Source organism: Bubalus bubalis, chromosome 8 (genome assembly GCF_019923935.1).
Source record: "Bubalus bubalis isolate 160015118507 breed Murrah chromosome 8, NDDB_SH_1, whole genome shotgun sequence".
Lineage (NCBI taxonomy): Eukaryota > Metazoa > Chordata > Mammalia > Artiodactyla > Bovidae > Bubalus > Bubalus bubalis.
In genome coordinates, this window is record NC_059164.1 from 31,726,804 (window position 1) to 31,750,164 (window position 23,361).

At 36.7% G+C, this 23,361-nt stretch overlaps 1 protein-coding gene across 1 annotated transcript; it reads right to left on the reverse strand.

Moving 5' to 3' along the window:
- Positions 1-888: 888 nt before the first annotated feature.
- TRA2A (transformer 2 alpha homolog) lies at positions 889-19,453 on the reverse strand. The gene is made up of 8 exons (XM_006069623.3): positions 19,235-19,453; positions 9,310-9,443; positions 6,078-6,243; positions 5,000-5,188; positions 3,184-3,299; positions 2,088-2,213; positions 1,706-1,773; positions 889-1,534 (listed from the first exon to the last, which is right to left on the reverse strand). The coding sequence occupies exons 1-8, from the start codon at positions 19,268-19,270 to the stop codon at positions 1,524-1,526; spliced, it is 846 nt and encodes a 281-aa protein (XP_006069685.1). The 5' UTR covers positions 19,271-19,453; the 3' UTR covers positions 889-1,523.
- Between the last annotated feature and the right edge of the window lie 3,908 nt (positions 19,454-23,361).

Sequence of the window (23,361 nt, forward strand, 5' to 3'; positions counted from 1 at the left end):
TCGTGTTCAGTATCTCTTTATGTGGCTATTAATTCTCTTCCACATTTTGGCTAACATTTTTACTTTTTGATGATACATAAATTTTTAAAGTATTCCTACAGTCAACAAATTAATGTTCTCATTAGGGCAATGATTTCCAGTCTTTAAATAACCCGGCTTAAAGAACAAAAGTCCTGTAGGGACCAACAAGAGAGAGCTTTATTCTCTAAGACAGCCCTTAGTGGCAAGTTAGCTTTTTAATAAAGATATCCGCGGTACTTGTATTCCATAGATCTCACTGAGCTAGCAATACAGATCATAATAATCTAATTTTATTCCCATTGCTTTGAGGGAGAAAACAAAGGAGGCTCACGTTCCTATACTTTTTTATTAAAGGTCACCTGAAAAATCATCCACCTCTTCATTCGTACAGCCTCCCCTTTCATTACATTACAGTGATTTAAGTGTGTTTTCCCATTAGAATGTGGGCTTCTTGAAGAAATAAACCATACTATTTATCTTTTCTTCAACACTGAATACTATCAACATTGGTAGTTGACAAAAAAAGGGAGGAAAGAAAAGGGTTTTTCAAGACTGAAGAAGAGACACAAATTATACATTTAGGTGCATGCAAAAGTACTAGGAAAAAGGAAATCCAAATTAATCCAGTTATATTTTCCCACTGTACCACAATAAAGAGAGAGTCCCATTTTCAAAGAAATTAACTTTTATTTGAAAGAAGACTACCCCCACCCCCACTACTTCTAAGAACTCTATACAAACAGCCTGCCTAAACCATTGTCCCAATACCAAAATTTCTAATAGCAATTATACAATTGCTCTAAGTAATAAATAATAAGGGCTGTCCTTCACTGATTAATAAATTCAACACAAAAATCACACTTTACGTTTTTAAGTTTCAACAAATGTATTTTAAATACAACATGTTTTATAGGAGTCCACAAGCTTTTCATTTCTAAAAAAAGATGTAATTTTTAGGGTTCAAAAATTCTGTTCTTCAAAAGAAATGACCAAGTAAGTGTTTTCTTCTATAGCTTCAAACTTTCTACACTCAACTATTTGACTGTTCCATGCCACCCCAGACAAACTTGACCTGACTGAACTACTACTAACTTCCCCAAAAGAAAAAGGAGTTTGTAGTAAATGCAGACCTCTAATACAATGTCTAATACATTATCTAACACAAAAGAAGCTTTAAAAAGATCATTTCTTTCCTCATTTTGATAAGCTAGGAGTGAATTTTCCATAAAAGCAAAAAAACAAACAAAAAAAACATTTACAAAGCATAACATGGGGGTTCCTTTTTTACTCAAGATGTTTAACTAGTCAAAAATGACAATTACATCTTTAAGAATATAATAAAAGGGGTGGAAAATAGCAATACAATTGACAAAGTGTAGATGCTAAACAAACCAAAGATTTTTTAAGGGTTCTTTTTGAGGAGTAGGAAGGATTAGAAGCTTGGGGAAATCCAGAATTAAAAAAAGAGAAAAAGATGTCCTCAACTGCAACCGCTCTGCTTATTAATAGCGTCCTGCAAAAGAGTAAAAAAAAAAAAAAAAAAAATTAAGTCAAATGACAATTACAGTTTCACTTGCCTAATATTTTCCCAACTATTAACAGTCACCACACACCCTAATTTTCTAAAATAAGCCATTAATTACAAATTAGGCTTTTAATGTGACAAAAGCAAAAGTATACATACTTGGGCTGTAGGATCGAGATCTTGATCGTGATCTGTATCGACTATAATAAGGAGAAGGTGATCTTCTTCTGTAGGAAATAAAAGATTACTTAGCAAAGCACATAATCACTACACTGAAGCAGATAAGAACAAAAATTTCATCATTCAAAATAGTAGCAGATCTAAGATAAGCTGTTAATTTTTCAATGCACCAACTATACAAGGTGAGTATTGGCCAATACAAATACACATGCCTCTTCATTTCAACTACAAAGTATCAACCACTGGACTGCCAGGGAAGTCCCATATTTCACTCATTTTTATCAATACACATTAAACAAATTAAAAGTGCCAATACTATTATCATCTAATTCAGAACAGAAATCGTAAGTTACAACATTACCTGTACCGGTAATCATAGTCTTCATATCTGTCGTACCCACGATCATATCCTCGATCATAGTAAGAATCTCGACGTCTGCCACCTCCTCCACCTCCACCACCGCCACCGCCGCCGCCGCCGCCACTGCTATAGAAAAAGGTGCAAATTCCACATCAACAGGCATGATTATTTTCTATTATCATTTAATACAAATAGATACTTAAATAAAATGGAAGAAGCTAAGAGAGAAACAATAACCCTTTCATGCCAGTTACTTCAATGTCTTACTTTGTTGACTCCTATGGTATTCTGCTTTATATTTATAACAATAAATAGCCAGGAATAATTTCACTAACTACAAATTATAAGGCACTTAGAATGCACTATCCAAATCAGTAAGACCTTTTCAATAAGGTGAAAGAAAGCACTGTGCTGAGAAAAAGTACCTAAGTACTAAGATGTATGTTCTATGACCAGTTCAAAAGCAGTTAATAAACCTCAAGAATTTAAAAGTATCCAAGCCTGAACACCAAAGAAAACTAACTACTTTAATACTGAAGTCCAGCACTAAATGTTAAGGTCTGGTGTTCAAATGTCTATCAGCGAACTTAAATTCTAAGCCCTCTTTTCCTTGTTGTTTTCCTAACTCTTAATCATATGGACATTATTTTCACTTTAGTTTTCAGTGGGCTCTCCTTGTCAAATCCTTTTTTCCCCCAAGAGGCTTCACATTAAACGAAAGCTTATATTCCTTCTTTCACTCTCTGGTTTTAATATATTAAAAAACTTTTTCCTACACACAGAGGCTTCCAAGGTCACATAAATAGAACAAGAAGTATTTAAAAGCATACTGTATTTTTCTAGCATTTAATAATTCCATTGTACAAGAAAAGAGGTAGGAATGCACTTCAACTAGTTTTAATTTGTCCCCTTGATCAAATATACATATAAAAAATTAAAGTGATTCAAATAATACACACACACACACACACATTAAATAACTTTCAATTCTAATTACAGGGGGAAAAAGTTTTATCTTTTGATTAACCAAAGATGTGCACACATTTCTGGGGCTTTCTGACTCTTAAACTTCAGCTTAGGAAACTCGAAATCTTACTGAGTTGGTCTGCCCATGTATATGCCTGGTGTTGGTGTGTGTGCTCTCTTGGTGATAGAATAATCCACCCGAATTCTTCTACCATCCAGTTCCATTCCATTTGCCCTTTCCATAGCCTATAAAAGACAGAAAGTCATGCATAATTTACCAAGGGGAAACTTTCAAAACTGAAAATTTGGTAAACATTTCTTTCAAGTAAAAACAGCAAGGACCTGACATATTAATTCCTGCTATATGCCTGTCAATAATAATGAATTTTCAATGTACACAAGAACACTTACGCAGGCTTGTGTTAAAAGTTATAAAGAAGCAACCACAGAACCTGCAGAATTCTGAGGCTTCAGAATCTAGCTTCAGTCTGAGCAACTCAAAGCACAAAGTGCAATTCAGTGAACAGGTCTAAACTTGTCAAGCCATTCCTAAAATAACATACTGCCACCTAGTGAGCTTCAAATACGAAGGACTTTCTAATCTGCCACCAAGATTATACCTGTGCTCATACTCTCTATCATTCTGCCCTTTGGTACTAATACTAATAAAAGCATTAATAAATCAACCACTTTAACACATTTTAAGAAGCATTTTGGAACTAAGTGAGGCTGTCATTCCATTTTACCTCATTCAGAAATAAACCTAAGGAGCAGGGGCGTCAAAAGGCAGGGCAAACAAGCTTCATATGTACACAAATTTTAATTGTGCTATTGTCTGCACTTTTACTTCAGGTCAGATATCCTGGTATTTCTAAATTTACACCTTTATCCTTTAATTGAGAACAGGAAAAAACAAAACACAAATATGCAACAATAAAAACCCACTAGTGTCTATTAGTATGTCTATCGTATAAATGCCTTCAACTGAGAGCATTATTTTGTTCGACTTATCCAGGTTTTTCAACGACACTACCACTGACATTTGGCAGTGGTTAATTCTGTGTTGTCGGTGGCTATCCTGTGCATTGCAGAAGGTTTAATATCATCTCTGCTTTACCATCAGATGTCAATAGCATCTATTACTGTTGAAAGATATGCTTTTGACTGTTTATACTGTAACCAAACACTATTGATACAAAGAGCAACAATGACCTACACCCAACTACTGTCACATATAAAATGGTACAAAAAAGACAAGCCAGTACCTTCCGTTCTTTAACAAATGAGCTTCAAAAATTCCTTAAAATGGAATTTTCAATTCAATCACCATGAACTTTTGAAGGCAAGCCTACTGCTTCCTCTACAATCCATTACCTAGTACATTAGAACAACACTATTTCAAATCTCTGACATTGACTGGGATCATTCTGTTAGGCATATTAAGGGCACTAAACAAAAATGAAAAGGTATCAACTCTTTCCATGTATTATTATTCATTTATAGAACAGAATGATAGATGAATATTAAGAGAATAGAAAAACAAAGCTCTGTATAGACAGGGAGATAATCAGACACAAAAAAAATTAAACAGATTAAACCTAAACACAATTTTTTAAAAGTCAATGTAATCATTTGCTTAGAGCATGAATAAGGCTTTTTCAAAAGAGAACACTTATATACACTTCACCTTTTCCATTTAACTCACACACTACTTCACAAGGCCAGATTTTAATCAGGATATGCCTATATGCATTTTAGCTGGAAAGTGAAACTGAATATTCCAATTTTAACACTAACAGGAAGAGTTTAAACTATGTCAGAGAATTAAAGAGCACATAATGTTTATGGAACTGGAAATTTATTAATCAACTTTCAAAAGTAACTCAATACTAAATAATGCACATCAGAAATTTTTCAAAGTGACAAAAATAATTACAAAAAATTACCTCCTTTGAGTCATCTATTCTCTCAAAATAAACAAAAGCAAATCCCCGTGACCGTCCAGTTCGCTGGTCATAAACCACATTGACACCACTCAATGGTCCATATCGAGAAAATACTTCGCGAAGATCTCTCTCTGTTGTGTACAAACTGAGGCCAAACACTCCTAGACAAGTATTGGGATCAGGATTTGCCTGTTGAATAAAGATGTTATTTAAGTTCCAAATTAAAAAAACAACAACAAACATACAGAAATACTTCTGCTTAGGGCACTTCATCCAATACACAAAGTCACTTGGAAACAAGAATTTAAAAGGAAAAAACCAGATGAGCTATATTTTACAGTTCACAGTACACTCAAGCCTTCTTTAGAATATATACTTCAGGTTATAGACTGAATAAAAATGTCACTAATTCACTAGTCCAGCAATTTTCAGAACAAATACTAAGAATTTATCTTTAGTTTAATGTCTATTTCTAGTTTATTCAAATGTTTTATATCCCTTATAGATCTGTACTCAACCTGACTTCATCTGCAATTGCTGATTAGACTCCCCTCTTCTATTTTCACTCTTTAGCAAGGATATTCCTTCCAGATTTGAAAAATTAATATGCTGATTTCAAAACACCATTAAATAATAGCAGACTCCATCACCGTTAAATAGAATCAAACCTCATATCCAAGACTCAATTTCTTTATCAATAATAAGGTAACCTGTCTCACAGAAAGGTTAACTGCATTTATTAACGCACTGAGGAACTTCGCATATTGCTCAATATAAGTGTTTGCTTGGTATTTCCTTGCTACCCTCTTCCCATGGTAAAACTTTTAATCTCAATATTTTCAAGTTAGCTTTTTATTTCAATTCTTGCAACATGTTTTCCCTCAAATTTCTTTTAATGACTCAAAAGTCAAGAAAAGAAAATACAATTGAATGCATATAAACAATATTCATATAGCCAAGGATGTTTCTGGAGTACCACTTTTAAACAGTGCTCTAGCTCTTACAAAAGCAAGATTTTATACTATGACTAAAGACACAGGACACATAAAAGGTTTTCATTAACTTAAAAACCATATACCCTGCTGCCTGTATGTCTTCTCCGGTTAGACATTGGAGAATGACTTCGGCTCCTTCGACGCCGGTATTCTGGTGTATATGACCTACTTCGAGATCGTCTCCTATGAGAGTGAGAATGGGATCTGGATCGAGTGTAACGTCTATGAGAATGCCTCCTTGACCTCGACCTTTGAGAGAAATAAATTTAGGTAAAAATATTGGAACAAAATGGCTAACACTGTTAAAAATAAGAACAACTGAAGGCTGATAAAAACAGATTAGTCATTAATTTAATCATCAAATACTTGAAGACATCGCCTGCTCACCATTATAAGCTGCTTTGTATTAATAACAACACACCACTGAGCCTCATTCCATGTTTGGTTTGAGTGCTCCCTATTTGTAAACTGTCTTTTTGGTATGTGCACAGTAAATTTTTTACAAATTTTGTTAGTGATTCATTAGTTTTACTTTAGCTTTCTGAACTTTTGACAATTCCAAGGACCTATACGTTTATCCCTACTTGTTTTCAGCTTGTTTATCCTTTTAGAGGAAAAAGTATTCTTCCTCTTGTAGACTGTATCTCCTCCTTGTTTCCAGTTAACTCTTTTCACCTTACCTTACAATCATGTTAAGGCTTCACCTTCTTTAAAAAGAAAGATATCAACTAGCACTAGAAAGAAAATTCTTTAATATTCTACTACATGGATAAACCTTGAGGACATTATGCCAAGTGAAATAAACCAGTTATAAGAACACAAATATTGTGATTTCACTTAGATGAGAAAAACAGTCAAAATCATAGAGACAGAAACAAAGATGGTGGTTTGTCAGTGGCTGGAAGGGGAGGAGAATGAGAGTCCTTGTTTAACTCGAAGTTTCAGTTTTACAAGATAAAAAGAATTATGGAGATGGATGGCTGTGATGTGTACAACAATATGAATGCATTTAATACCATACTCTTAAAATGGGAAAAAAAAAAAAAAAAAGACATAACAAACCACCAACCAACTACCATCACAATAAAAGTGTTTGAGTCTTATTACCTTTTTGGTATTGTCCTATATTCCCTTCATGGTTAAGTATCATTTCCTCTCCAGTCTTTCCTTAGCCTGCGGCAATCTAGCACCTGCTAAATTAACTCATCACAACCTAAACTGCCCACCTAATCTAACAGTCCTCATGTTTAATGGTCTTCATTTTTTTCAAACCTTCTACAGCATCTCACCAATTTTTCTACTGCTGATTCCCTAGTTCATCTACTGTTTGATTATTTCCAATTACTCACATTCTTCCCATTGCAAAGAAAATGGAATTTCTTATTACTATTCATCTCATCGTCCTTAAACACCCAGACTAGCAGTGATGACAGTCATACAAAATAACTTCCACGAGGCATTCAGTAAATGTTATAAATGCTAAGGGCCAGAAAATTTAAATAAAGCTGGGAGATTTTACTAGGTAGGCAGGGGAAAAGTGTTCTAGGAATACCAAGAGCAAAGGTTCCTTGGCAAACAATTCCGAGTTGAAATGAAAACAATAACATGAATGGCCTACTATCCAAAAGAAATTAATCATGGGGAGGTGGGGTAGAACTAGAAAAAACTTGTGTCCATATAGGAACACTGAACAGGGTTTTCTATTTTCCTTAGCATTAATTTATAGTTTCAATTTAAAAAATAAAAAGATTAATAAAACTAGTTGTTACATAAAATACCAACTGTTACATTTAAATGTGTTGGTCCTGTATGGAGGTATGGAGGGCTGACTGTACTATGCCATTTTACGTGAGGGACTTGAGCATCTGAGAGGGGCTTCCCAGGTGGTGCTAGTGGTGAAGAACACACCTGTTAACGCAGGAGACTCAAGAGACAAAGGTTCAACCCCTGGGTCAGGAAGATCCCCTGGAGGAGGAAATGGCAACCCACTCCAGTATTGCCTGGAGAATCCCACTGACAGAGGAGCCTGGTGGGCTACAGTCCATAGGCTTGCCAAGAGTCAGAGACAACTGAAATGATTTAGCATGCACCCATGAGCATCTGAGAATTTGGTATGCACAGGAGAACCAATCCTGCCCCCCTCACCAACAGATACTGAAGGAGGACTAAAGTAATGAAAAGTGACATGAGTGCCTATCCCTTCTCCAAGTCAGATAGTGATAAATATCATGAAAAATAATTAGGAGTAAGGGAATAGTGTGTGTGCACTGGTATTTAATGTTCTCCAGTGATACAGGAGCATAAAACTGAATCAAGTGATGATTTGAGAATATCATGAAGGAAGAATATTCTAGGCTGAGAGTAGCAACCACAAAAGTCCTAAAATGAAAATATGCTCACTTCTGATTCCACACCCGAATTCTATGGAGCACAATTCTGCACATGTGGATTCAGTTAAATATGTAGAGTGGTTAGCAAATCAAGCACTAGGCTGGATCCTGGATACAACAGAGAAAAAGAACCAACTGTAGACTACAAGAAAAGTACAGCCTTTGATTCCTGTTTCATGTCCCCTTACAAGGATACTCTATTCAGAGACATAAATTATGTCTTTTAATCAAGAAATTACAATGACTTATCAAAATAAAAATAACTGTCCAAATTGCTTTTAACTGTTCCTCCCACTGCTCCACAACAGTACACCTGAGATCTCTGAAACAGTGAACCCTGCAAGGGCTCACTAGTCTTTGCTGTAATCAGGGGGAGTGGCTGGAACTCTGAATCACTCCAGCACCACTTTCCAACAATTTATCTGATCAGAGGATCAGAGTTCCACCCTGGACCTAATGAGTCAAAATCTTCAGTTAAAGAATGTAGCTGTAATGTGAAACTTGAAAAAGCTTCTCAAATCCTTTTGATAACCAGTACCACGTACATATATCAACCTTTTCTGCATTAAATTGTAAGCCAGGTCTCCAATGGAGAAAATTTTCTTTTTGTTGTGCAAATACTGCTGAAATAATATCAAATAACCCAGCACATTTAAATCAATCAACATATTTAATTTGTATTAATAACGAGTAACAGCTCTAGATTAATAGAGCTAACAAATTATTCTACCCTATCTAAGTCTTTGTATCTGTAACATACCACTGATTTCTAAACTCCATTGTTAAAAAAAAAAAGTCATGATTTTGAGTGAAATTTCTAGGAAAAAATTACAACAAAAATGAGGGATTTGGTAAAAACCACTTTGCCCAGAAAAATCCAAGAAAAGCATTTTAAACATACTCACATATTATTTTAAACACTCACCTGGATTTTGATCTTGATCGAGAATGGGATTCAGAGTGTTTGGAAACCCTTGATGGACTACGAGATCCTGACCTGCTCTCCGATTTTACACGAGCAGGAGTTCCCGTTGGAGATTTTGACTGAGAGCGAGACTCCTAACAAAGAAGACAGTATTACAAATGGCACTGGTCACATAGATGCCTAACACCTAACATTTAAAGTACCGTAATTATTTATATTGATTGCTCCTGAAAAACAAATGGTTAGGCAACACCCTCCAGAAAAAATTTCAGCTCATTAATAACCCATTGTTAATACTGCTAACTGTCCTCAATAATTCCCTACTTGAACCAGATCACCAATTCTCTATTAACTAAGTAATCATGCAAATTCATCTACAACTTGATCATACAGACACTGGAACATAAACCATACATTTACTTAACCTAGGACCCATTCATTCTTCCAGATTCTTTTAATTCTACTTCACTCTTGCTTTCTACTTCTCTTCATTCTTCATTGAGTTTTTCATTTTTCATACTTCGTGTATTCTTCCCCAAAACAATTCAAAATAGCCTTAAAAAAATATTCAAGTGCTTCTATCTGACCAATCTTCTGTTCAATTTTTTCCCCCATTCAATTTTAATTTTCTGATCTTTAATACTTTTCATTAGCCTTCTTTTATCTTGATTTATCTTCCACATTCTTGGAAAAAACTCTTCAATTTCTTCACGAACATTAACCTTAATGGAAAAAGAACATTTAGTATATTTAAGCACGTGGGGATTATAAAACTCTGCTGGAGTTCAGAATGTTATCTACCAAATGGAAAAGCCAGCAGGTAAAGTGCAAATAACTAGTTTATTAAAAAAACAATTTTATAATCTTTAAAATTGTTCAAAACTCTAGTTTCTAACAATTAAAGAGAATTTACTGAATTTCTCTAAATGTTTTTTACCATACTGTTCACCCTCCTCCCCTTTCAAGTTTCATCCTAGTTCCTAAAATGTGAGCAGTTTTAATATAAATACTTAATTCAAGCATAACTCTAACATTAACTGCAACCCCCCCATACCTATGTCTTAAGTATTCACTAATTTATAACCTGAAGATTCCCAATGATCTCAAAATAAGCTTTCCCTAAGCCGGGCTACGATACCAAGATATAGTTAAAGCAAAGCATCACAGGCTGGAATATCTGAACACACCTATCTAAACTCACCTATTATAGGACACATGCTGAGGTTCAGAGAAGTAAAACACAATTAGTAAAATTACTAACATTTCCTGATTATTTGACCCCTATCTTTGCTTACTCTGACTTTAACCAGAAAGACACAATCTGAAATAAAACAAGCATACTAAAAAAAAGGGGGGGGGGAGGGATATGAAATTTAAAAATTTCCCCTTTGGCTTTTAAGTTCCTAGTAGTTGTAAATTAGTATCATGGTCTTTATTGTTTATCCTACCTTTTTCATAGTTTTTGCATATTTTATATAGTTATGCATACTTATATTCCCTTCAGTGACTATATCATTTATCAGAAATCTGACTGGCTTCTAAAAAAACTGGATATAAATCAAAACTTTCCAAATCATTTAAAACTTATTAGAAGCCTGTTTTTAAAATTTTGATAGACATGAAGAACTTATGACCAAAGTAGGATGGACAGTTTGTTTTCTCTGTCCACTTAACCCTTGATTATTAGTAAAAACAAACCCATTTTCCACCAATTTTCATTTATGTCATTAAGATTATCACCCAACTTCCTTGAAGTTTTCCTTCAGGCTTATTTTTCAAAAATGGTACTATTGATGCTACCAGGCCTATTTTTTTTTTTCAGATGAAAACAAACTGAAATACATAGCCACCCTTCTGTTCAACATCCACCTTCTCCATTTATTTACCTACAGAAAGTCTTTCACCACATCTCAGATACTTTCTAAATTTCTGGACAGATGCCTGGAACAGGCATAGCAATTTAGGTTTTTTCATTCACTGAAACTGTAAAAGCAGCATATTCAGGACTAAAAACAAAAGTATGGCCACTCATTTGTAATTGAAGTCTCATAGGCCAGTTCATTACCTATATTTTATTAGGTAAAAATATACCCACCCCCCCTTTTGGCTTTTTTTTATATAAACAGATCCCTTGGTATAAATCTACAAACATCACTACAACCCTTGTTATATATGCAAAAAGCTTTGTGTTCTGTGTGCTCTGATACTCTTACAACCTTTAATTTTTAAGACAGAAATAAGTTTATATATTAAAGACTTCTATCATAAAAACAATAGTAGAAAATTATTCAATAGTGCTGAAAGTAACCACTTTTTAGGTATTAACATTAACAAGGTAACCCAGGAACAATTTAAATCTTAAATCTCATTTCTGGCATAGCAACCCACTGGAAAATGTATAATTTTCCTTTTACTTTGTTAGCAAAAGCTAAGATATGACAGAATATCTTTTGCTTTTTATTATCCAAGGTGTCACAAATACCTAACCTCCTCTGTTACCTACCCTTCAATTTTTCTATCAGGGAAACCTCAAAATGCATCTATTTTTTTAATGGAATCATTCAAGGTTAAGAAAGAGTGCTCATAACTCCCCTTTAACTTATAAAGATGTCAGTCATTTTAACTTATAAAGATGTCAGTAACTTCCAAAAACAATTTAGAAACATCTACCTAAAAAGGTAAATCAACAACTGTCAATAAACTTTAACTAAAAAATAAAACTATAAAGCATAAAAAACTTTTACTCTTCACTGTGCATTAGAAATTAGACTATAATAAGCCCTTTGTGGACAAATGCTAGATTATTCTTTTCCATCTTTGACTATTTTCATTATGAAATGGTAATATCAACTTTTCCCAAATAAATTCATACAACTATTCAGAATTTGGAAAAAGAATCGAAATTGCAAAGAGAAAAATAAACATTGAGAAGGGTGTTATCTGTCCCGTTTCACTAGAGACTACTTAACCTGCTCTTCAATCTGTCAAGAAGTTCTGCAAATTCCTAAGTAACCTACATCTGGACCCACCAACCAACACAGTGCCTACTTGAAATGGGCAGATTAATGACTCAACCAAATCATATCACAAATTTTAATAGAAATATATCTTAAGTAGGCTTCTAGTCTACCTTACCTACTATAAACCAGGAGCTGGGCAGAAAGTTCTCACAGCACAACCTGCTTAAATAGTGTTTTGTTTTGTTTTTTTAACTATTCTTTATTAACAAGATGCCTCTAGTGGTAGCTGAAGTACACAGCCAAAAATAAAAAGGAGCTAACTATGATTTCTAAAAACTACTGTAGTGTATCCCATACAAGCAGTCTAAGAATTGTCTATGTATAAATATACCATGACCATGTACTCAATCTAAGAATTATCTACGTGTAAAAATATTATAACCATGTACTACTTTTTAATCAGGAAAAAGGTTATTAAATACGCACATGTAGTTGCAGAACATGAAAAAATCCTACAGCAAGTAACTGCAGTGTCTTTTAATACACCTAGTATATTATAGATGGAAAACAAATTCCAACCATAGGTATGCTTAATACTTAAAGCCCATTAAAATAAACTAATAAAAATGTTATGCTATAACCCATTCTAATATTATGACAAGGCAAATTCCAAGGCCAATGCCAAGTAACAGTGCCAAGTTGACAGAAGTTCAAGTCTATATGAATATAGCCTAAGTTTTTAAAACAGATTCTCAAAATATATTTCCCTACTACTTTGTAAAATTGAGAGATTTTCACAGAAACATACTAGTGCGTTTAGGTGAACTATACCTGGGGGTGGGAGGGATTTAAATTACCCAAATAACTTATATTTATTGTATGAAGAACTTCAGTCTTCAGGACTTGTAGACAACAGTCTGTGTTTATTCAATTCATGTATTTCAGTCTTTCAGTTTTTATAGGAGTTCTGCTTCCTTCCTTTTGAGTATTAAGCTGTTTCTTTTATAGATCCTTAAGCTTACAAAAGAAATATTTTCACTCTTTTTAATCCATAACTAGTATTAGAGCAATTTCTTAAAAAGCAAATACCAACTGCTCAAAATATTAGCTATTTTAAAATAATTTACCTTCTTTTAAAGTTCAGTATGCTGCATTTTAAGTGAGATTAAAGTGATTTTTGTATCTACAAAAGCTCACAGATGTTCTAACTTGTATGTCTTTATAGTCTCTAAAGTTTGGAATAATTTTGGCAACGTGTTAGACAATTTATTAAAGAATTGGCAGTTAAATTTAAACTCATGTCACACTGTGAAATTACCTGTAAAATTTACAAATCTTTCGTACAAATTTTATTTATTTAGGCCATGCTATGTGGCTTGTGGGATCTTAGTTCCCTGACCAGGGATTAAACCCTTGATCCCTGTGAAACATGGATTCCTAACCACTGGATCACCAGGAAATTTCCTTCTGTACAAACTTTAAACGTGGTTCATAAACCAGTCAGCTTACACGCTATGATCAGTTGTCCAAAAAACCAGTGTGTAAGTGGCAACTTCAAAGGTATAAAAAATAAATGTAAAAGGACTAAAGTAGTTTAGCTATATTAAAACAAACCACTAAGAACCCATTACAAAATTTCCTACTTATGTTCTCATCTTTTAGTGTTATGGAGTATTTACAAATCTTGAGTAAGTAAGACTACAGGGCCTTAGTTTCAGGGAAAAAACTACTTTTCTTCTGCCTCCGACTGTTCAGGCCTAGTCTCTCATACTTTGGTGAAAATCATGAGACAATAAAGATTATACAGAACTACATTATGGCAGTAACTTAAAGGAGGGGAAATCACATTTTCTTTCATTATTTCCTTCTCAATTTTTTTCTTTTTACAGTGTTTACTGATTTCCCATCCAATCATTACCATTTTCTCATCTTCGCGTCTATCCTACTAAACTGGTTACGATGTGTGAATAGTAACTATTAACTCACTCAGCTTGAGGATATATACCTTTTATACCCAAAGGGGAGGGGGTCTCAGGGTTAGTTACATGATGACTGAGCACCCACTGATGCTATCAAGAGGTTTTCACAGTATTTACAAGCTCTAAAAAACTTATGCTGGTTACTCAAGGCCATTTTTACACTTGTATACTACACACTATACCGTAAGGATGTAACTTCAGTTCATTTACAAAATTAAGTCCATAAACAAAGTTTATCTGTATTTAAAAAAATGACTCTTATCTCTAAATATTACCCTTGATAGTCTTTCAGATCCCAAGACTCTTTATACTCATTTTAGGAATGGTACAAATTATAAGTAGTAACTATGGCAAATCTGTAGAAGTACAGTTAGGCATCCTGGGTACAACTGGTTGTACTGTTCCCTTTAAAAATCCCATCTTCTGCTTAGATTGAGCAAATGAGCACCCTTCAGTGAAAGAATCTCAAATATAAAAATTTGAACGTTAAAACATTTTCTGAAGTTTTACAAATTCTCTGCTTAAATAAATGGATGGGGAGAACAAAAAAGTATTAAAATTGGATACATATTACTTCAGAAAAAAAATTAAACTCAAGAGGCACAGACTATTCCCAAAGTTCAATAATACTCCTACTAAAAGAATGGAAGCCTTACTCTTTTGCAATAGGTTGACATGATGAGATATGTAAAACTAAACTGCTGAAGAAGCTGGACTAGCTTTTTATTTAAACCTAAACTGCTAACATCCTTATCTATAAAATAGGATTTCAATTTTATTTGTATTCATTTAAAAAAAAAAGACAAGGGGTTTTTTTTTAAAAAAAGAAACTACTGGCCAAGCTGGATGTTTAATGGCATAGTCATCACCCTTATTATTACAAAACAGGTTTCAATTAAGAAAAAGCAAAAAACCTTTCCCTATTTTTGATATTCCTTAACAAAATATCTTAACACACAAATTTAAATTCCAAATTGATAGATGAATTTGCATTTGCTCTTCACTTTTATTATCCAGTTATTCATCTATTAAGAATGGGAATACTAGGGTCTCTTTAAAATATCCCAGCTACTCAAGAAGCCAGAACAAGCTCTCAAAACAGGATGCCTGAGTAAGTATTATCCTTCCTCTTCAGCAATTCTACTAAGTATAACAATCATGGAATTACAAGATAGACTCCTACATGATAAAGGATCCTTAACCTAGATTAGAAACTCAGGGCCATTGTTTTAAAAAAAAAAATTGGACTCAATGTTTTTCTAAGTTTCATTAAAAAAATTTTTTTTTAATTTTTAAAATTTTAAATTTAAAGAGGGGAATAAGTAAAATAACAAGAAAATATTAATTTCCATTCCCCTTAATTTCTATCAAGGACACTAAAATTTTTTGAGATTGAAATCCTAATTTTAGTTGAAGTTGTACACAGCAAACTATTCATTATTTTTATGAAGATGACATGCCAAGAAAGTCAGCTCAAGTGCCAATCTCACTCCTAACTCCAAATAAAGATAGTTCCACTTAAAATTCTGTTAACTTGATGCACATGCCAAGCTAACTGCTTAAATGGACTTATTTTAATAAGTATCGCTATTCTTCTGGATCCCCTGAAATTCTCTTGCTCAGTCTTTACATCCCACTGCTGTCCAGTTTAGATAAGACTTTTCATAAGCTCCTTCCTTAAATATTTTAAGTGTACCCTGCTGCTCTTCCTCTGCTATTTTCTGTTCTAAAGAAATAAATTCCTTTCATTATGCTACTCTCGTAAGAATCTATGGATGGCTCCTTACCACATATTGGATTAAGTCCAAATTCCTAAATCTAGAAATCAAACTCCTTCACTATCTGACTACACAGTCAAGCCTATGTAGTCTAGCAACCTCCCCATTGTCTCATTCTTACAATCAATATTCGTATTTCCCTTATCATAATATGCAATGTTAAGTTTTACATACTAAATAAAACTTTTCCTTTCCTCTGGGCTCACAAAATCATTCAACTTCATTTTCTGAATTTCTTATTAATTCTATCACACAGTACTTGATTATTTTCTGACTTTTACCCAGATTTGAGCTATCAGTTATCACAAATCAGACTCCTAATTCTCTCCTTTGGGAACATCTGGTCTTTACAAAAAAGGTAAGAGATGCTTAATACTTTCGAAGGGAATATGATTGATTAACTGCTAGGGTGACTTTTAACAAAAATTCAGCAAATTATATTTTCCTTTATAAAGCTCTTTTATGTTTTAGGAAACTCGAGGTAATTATCTATAATGGAAAATTAAGTTCTTGTAATTGTTTTTAGCAAACTCCATTAACAGCTCTGAGACACTGACATGGAGTGTGCTCTTTTAAGAAAAGTAATCAAAATATATACATAGCATATTTTTTGCATGCAATAAGCAATGGATTAGGACTTGCAAATCTCAAGATTCCTGGCTGTATTGTCTTTTGGGTATATCAGTTTTTAATTTCTAAAATGTTAAGAGTTCTCCAGCCATTGTAAATTAGAAAATCTGTCAAAGATGGTGAGGGGGGAGATTGTAAAATGCTATAAAAGTAGGAACTATTAGTATCAATCCTGTTTCTTTAATATGTTTCAAAGTTTCCATAGAGTCATTTTAAATATCTTTTCAATAAGATATGGTTAACATATGTTGTTTATTCCTTACATAAACGAAATGAAATCTGAACACTAACCTATTGATGTTTTCTTTGTTTCAATCAAAAAGTTTGAAGTATAACAACTACTTAAAACATTTCAGAAACACCATTTAAAAATCCTTTTCTGAGACTCTCTAAAACGTTATTACATTTACGTAGAAAGATAACACAACAATTTTATTTTATAAAACCAAGGGCACTATAGTTTAAAAGCACTGCTGAATATGAAACTGCTTTAAGAAAACAACAAAAAAAAGTACATCATCAGAAAACTGTCTCCCACTCTTCTAATTCTTCTTCCAATTATGAGCAAAGACAATTACCTCAACCTACCAAAAAAACCCAAAAAACAAAAGGTAACTGGTGAACATACTGAGTTGATTCACTTGGGTATCAGATGTGAAAAAGTATTTCCTATGACCACGAACACTGTAAAAGAGGAGGAAAAGGTAAAAATGCCTTTTCCTATTAAAATATATAGTTAATGCCTACATGCATTTTAGCTTAAAATTGGGTAGGTATCTTACATATATTACTTTCTTAGCTGGGTAAAGGAACAATTACCTAGAACTTGCCAAATTTCTCAATTTGATGACCCCCCCAAAAAAGGTAAGACCTCAAAGGAAAATAAGGTCCCCAAAGTAGTTCTCTTCAATTTCCCACAAACCAAAACAAACATTAACTCCCCAAAATTGCACTTAACTGACAGTAAAATTTCTTCCCATTATTAGCTAACATTTTCAAAACAAGAAGCAGCTTACGACTACCTATTACCAAGAATTACATGATTTTTTAAAAAGTTTTGTTGGGACCATCAATACCTCACCCTACAAAATGAGCAGGTTAATTCATTGGTATCTACAGACTTCACATTTTAATAGAGAAAACCAATCTTAAAGGCATTCAAGATAGCTTTTTTTGTCTTAACCTCAAAAAGAACAAAAGTCTAAATCGACCTTCTTCTGGTTTATTTGTTTCCAGATGCTTATGAGCGTCTAAAAAAAGACAAAACTTATTCTGCACCTAGTGTTTTTGATGCGTTTCCCCTAGTGACCAGAATGCCAACACAGGAGCCAGAAAATGCTGTCTGGGGATTGTTTTCTTCACACGGTTTTACACTAACTCACTTTCATCAATTTTCACTACGAGGGTAACTTCCGAAATATAACCCAATCACTGCTAAACTTCCTAGTATCTTTAAGCTGAGGATAAGGTATCTGTGTGATGTTTATATTCATCACACCCAAAATAATGAAAAACTTCGAGCCTCTTTGCTGGAGGATGGGTCGAGAAGAGAAATGGGAGAGAGAGGGGCTGGAATTTTCAGGTAACCTTTTTGAATTAAGAGAATAGCACAAACTATTGTAAAAATACTGAGCAATGAAATTTGTTCAGTTATGTAAGATTAAGACAGAAGAGTCCTTTTTGTTTTTTACCGTAAAAACCTGTAAAGGAGTGGTGAGTGTTTAAAGGTCATAGGAGGAAAAGCATTGAGATATAAAGTTGAGATATAAAGAAGAAAGAAAGAAAAAAAAAGCCCAACATTAAGGAATTAGAAAAATAAGGCGTTATAGCATTTCCACATTCATTTTGAAGTGAAAAGAAAGCAGAAGGGACATTAAAGGAGAAGGGCTCCTTGCGTAGTTTTCCCCTCACAGCTCTCGTCTTAAGAACGCTTAAGGGTCGGTGCGGTCGTTGACTAACCACTTCATTAGGCTCGTCCCACCTTCAACCTCAAGGCTTTCGCCTTTATAGACGCAACGCCGCCGGTTCCGACAGAGACGCGGCCGCTCACTGCAATAGAGAGCCAAGGAGACACAGGCCCCAGCTAGTCCCGCGCCAGCTTCTCCCCGCCCGGACAGCAGCCCCGCGCACTTTCGACCCCGAGACCCTCTACGATGCTCGGGGTCGCCAGAAACGCCACCGCAGGAAGCACCTACCACTATCCGGCCGGAGGGGAACTCCCTGCCGTCTCCTCCCGCCCCACCGCGACGGGGACCCACACCTTGGAACAGCGATAAGGAAGCCTCGGGGTGGGGAGAAGGCAAGGTGCCCCGCGGGGGGCGTGGGAACCGGACCCAGGAGTCCGGCTATCAGTCAGTCTCCAAAAAAAGGGGGAAGGGGGATGATCCGTGGTATTTGGGGCAAGAGTGTAACCCAGAAGCCATCTTGGGATGTGAAGAAGCGACCTCGATGGCTCCAGAGGCTGCTCCCAGCGGGCCCCCGCAGGACTCCCCGCAACCCCGCCCGACCGCGCTTGTCCCCGTGAAACCCCGAGCATCGGGGCCGCCGCCAAAGACGGCTCCCGCGGCTTTGTACTCACTCTGCCCTCGAAGTTGTTCTCCTCTACATCACTCATGTCGGCCAGGCGCTCCCCAGAACTAAATAAGAGACAAGTCTCGGCTTGAGGGCCGATGGCCTAATCAACCCGCTGACTGGACCGTGGGGAGGAGGAAAGAGTCGGCAACAACGGCCGCTCCACTCCACTCCCACTCGGTCGCAGGCTCCAGCAAAATGGCGCCGGCACCGCCAGAAATCTTCTGGCCTCCCTAGTGTACGACGTAAGGGGCGGAGCGTCTCTGTGACGTCAAGAGGCCCCGCCCCCAAGGAGGCTTTGTGGTGGCCTGGGCCTAGCAACGCCCGCCGCAGAAGCTCTGACCCTCCGCGCTTCGGAACCCACTGCCCGCCTGATGTTCGAATTTCAGATCTTTCTTAAGCGTCAGTCCTTTTAAAGATTTTCAGTCACCACATAAGTTTTTATTGACTTTAGTCCCTTTATATATTTTCCAAGTGGATTTAGATGGAACAGAAAAAACTGGAATCGTCTTCATAATTAGTAGGTTTTTTATTTTGAATGGTTTTAGTCAGCACTTCGGAGAAGGCAATGGCAACCCACTCCAGTACTCTTGCCTGGAAAATCCCATGGATGGAGAAGCCTGGTGTGCTGCAGTCCATGGGGTCGCTAAGAGTCGGGCACGACTGAGCGACTTCACTTTCACTTTTCACTTTCATGCATTGGAGAAGGAAATGGCATCCCACTCCAGTGTTCTTGCCTGGAGAATCCCAGGGACGGGGGAGCCTGGTAGGCTGCCGTCTATGGGGTCGCACAGAGTCGGACACGACTGAAGTGACTTAGCAGTAGCAGTCAGCACTCAACTTTTCTTCAGCATTTGCTGTCATGCTATTGAAGTAATTTGTCAGTTTTCATTCCAATCCCAAAGAAAGGCAATGCCAAAGAACGCTCAAACTACCACACAATTGCACTCATCTCACACGCTAGTAAAGTAATGCTCAAAATTCTCCAAGCCAGGCTTCAACAATACGTCAAACGTGAACTTCCAGATGTGCAAGCTGGTTTTAGAAAAGGCAGAGGAACCAGAGATCAAATTGCCAACATCCACTGGATCACTGAAAAAGCAAGAGAGTTCCAGAAAAACATCTATTTCTTCTTTATTGACTATGCCAAAGCCTTTGACTGTGTGGATCACAATAAACTGTGGAAAATTCTTCAAGAGATGGAAATACCAGACCACCTGACCTGCCTCTTGAGAAACCTATATGCAGGACAGGAAGCAACAGTTAGAACTGGACATGGAACACCAGACTGGTTCCAAATAGGAAAAGGAGTACGTCAAGGCTCTATGTTGTCACCCTGCTTATTTAACTTTTATGCAGAGTACATCATGCGAAACGCTGGGCTGGAAGAAGCACAAGCTGGAATCAAGATGGCTGGGAGAAATATCAATAACCTCAGATATGCAGATGACACCACCCTTATGGCAGAAAGTGAAGAGGAACTCAAAAGCCTCTTGATGAAAGTGAAAGAGGAGAGTGAAACAGTTGGCTTAAAGCTTAACATTCAGGAAACTAAGATCATGGCATCTGATCCTGTCACTTCATGGGAAATAGATGGGAAAACAGTGGAAATAGTGTCAGACTTTATTTTTTTGGGCTCCAAAATCACTGCCGATGGTGATTGCAGCCATGAAGTTAAAAGACGCTTACTCCTTGGAAAGTTATGACCAACCTAGATAGCATATTGAAAAGCAGAGACATTACTTTGCCAACAAAGGTCCGTCTAGTCAAGGCTATAGAGAAGGCAATGGCACCCCACTCCAGTACTCTTTGCCTGGAAAATCCCATGGACGGAGGAACCTGGTAGGCTGCAGTCCATGGGGTCGCTAAGAGTCGGACACAACTGAGCGACTTCACTTTCATTTTTCACTTTCATGCATTGGAGAAGGAAATGGCAACCTACTCCAGTGTTCTTGCCTGGAGAATCCCAGGGATAGGGGAGCCTGGTGGCTGCCGTCTATGGGGTCGCACAGAGTCAGACATGACTGAAGTGACTTAGCAGCAGCAGCAGCAGCAGTCAAGGCTATGGTTTTTCCAGGAGTCATGTATGGATGTGAGAGTTGGACTGTGAAGAAAGCTGAGTGCCGACGAATTGATGCTTTTGAACTGTGGTGTTGGAGAAGACTCTTGAGAGTCCCTTGGACTGAAAGGAGATCCAACCAGTCCATTCTAAAGGAAATCAGTCCTGGGTGTTCTTTGAAAGGAATGATGCTAAAACTGAAACTCCAGTACTTTGGCCACCTCATGCGAAGAGTTGACTCATTGGAAAAGACTCTGATGCTGGGAGGGATTGGGGGCAGGAGGAGAAGGGGACGACAGAGGATGAGATGGCTGGATGGCATCACTGACTCGATGGATGTGAGTTTGAGTGAACTCTGGGAGTTGGAGATGGACAGGGAGGCCAGACGTGCTGCGATTCATAAGGTGGCAAAGACTCGGACATGACTGAAGGACTGAACTGAACTGATTCACAGATGGGATTTATAATGAGTTCACTCCTCCCTGAGACAACTGTGTCAATTTTTTAATAATACTTATTTCCCTTATTATTATTTAATAATTATTCCCTTATTTTCCTTATTATTATTTAATAATGCTTATTTCCCTTATTAAATTAAATTAATTTATTTAATTATGTATTTATTTTTGGCTGTGTGGGTCTTAGTTGTGGCATGGGGACTCTCAGGTTGAGGGACGCTGGTTCAGTAGCCCTGAGACATGTGGGAACCTAATTCTCTAACTATTCAAACCTTGTCCCCTGCACTGGAAGGCAGATTCCTAACCACTGGACCACCAGGGAAGTTCCCTAACTAATCTTTTTTAACTCAGATGTTTCTATAAATCTTCATAGTCAAAACTCCCAAATCTGTTTGCTGCTGCTGCTGCTAAGTTGCTTCAGTCATGTCCGACTCTGTGCAACCCCATAGATGGCAGCCCACGAGGCTCCCCCATCTCTGGGTTTCTCCAGGCAAGAACACTGGAGTGGGTTGCCATTTCCTTCTCCAATGCATGAAAGTAAAACGTGAAAGTGAAGATGTTCAGTCGTGTCCGACTCTTAGCGACCCCATGGACTGCAGCCTACCAGGCTCCTCCGTCCATGGGATTTTCCAGGCAAGAGTACTGGAGTGGGGTGCCATTGTCTTCTCCGCCACATCTGTCTCATTTCGGTTCAGTCGCTCAGTCGTGTCCGACTCTTTGCGACCCCATGAATCGCAGCATGCCAGCTTCCCTGTCCATCACCAACTCTCAGAGTTCACCCAGACTCACGTCCATCGAGTCAGTGATGCCATCCAGCCATCTCATCCTCTGTCGTCCCCTTCTCCTCCTGCCCCCAATCCCTCCCAGCATCAGAGTCTTTTCCAATGAGTCAACTCTACACATGAGGTGGTCAAAGTACTGGAGTTTCAGTTTTAGCATCATTCCTTCCAAAGAACACCCAGGACTGATCTCCTTTAGAATGGACTCTATTGGTCCATGGTTGGACCAATAGAGTTGGATCTCCTTTCAGTCCAAGGGACTCTCAAGAGTCTTCTCCAACACCCCAGTTCAAAAGCATCAATTCGTCGGCATTCAGCTTTCTTCACAGTCCAACTCTCACATCCATACGTGACTACTGGAAAAACCATAGCCTTGACTAGACAGATCTTTGTTGGCAAAGTAATGTCTCTGCTTTTGAATACTTGGTTTCAAATTGTGGTGATACTTTATGAGATGACTTTGAGCCTTATTTGCATTTTGCATTTTTAAAATTAGTTTCCAAAAATAAAATAAAATAAAATTAGTTTCCTCATAAAACTTTTTTTCCCGTAATACTTTGTGATGAAAGGTTGATGTGAACCTTCAACCACAGTTCTATGTTAGGAAAGGTAATTGAAAAACATTATTAAGATTGCTACCCCTGGTCTAGATTTCAAGACTTGACTGTGTCTGCTGTTGATAGAGCTGAACATATATACTATCTGCTTTAAAATTTTATTTATATTTTTGGCTGTGCTGGATATTTGTTGCTCCATTGGCTTTCTCTAGTTGCCAAGAGTGGGGCTACTCAAGCACGGCCTCCAGGGCTTGTGGGCTTCCGTAGTTGTGGCGCAGGAC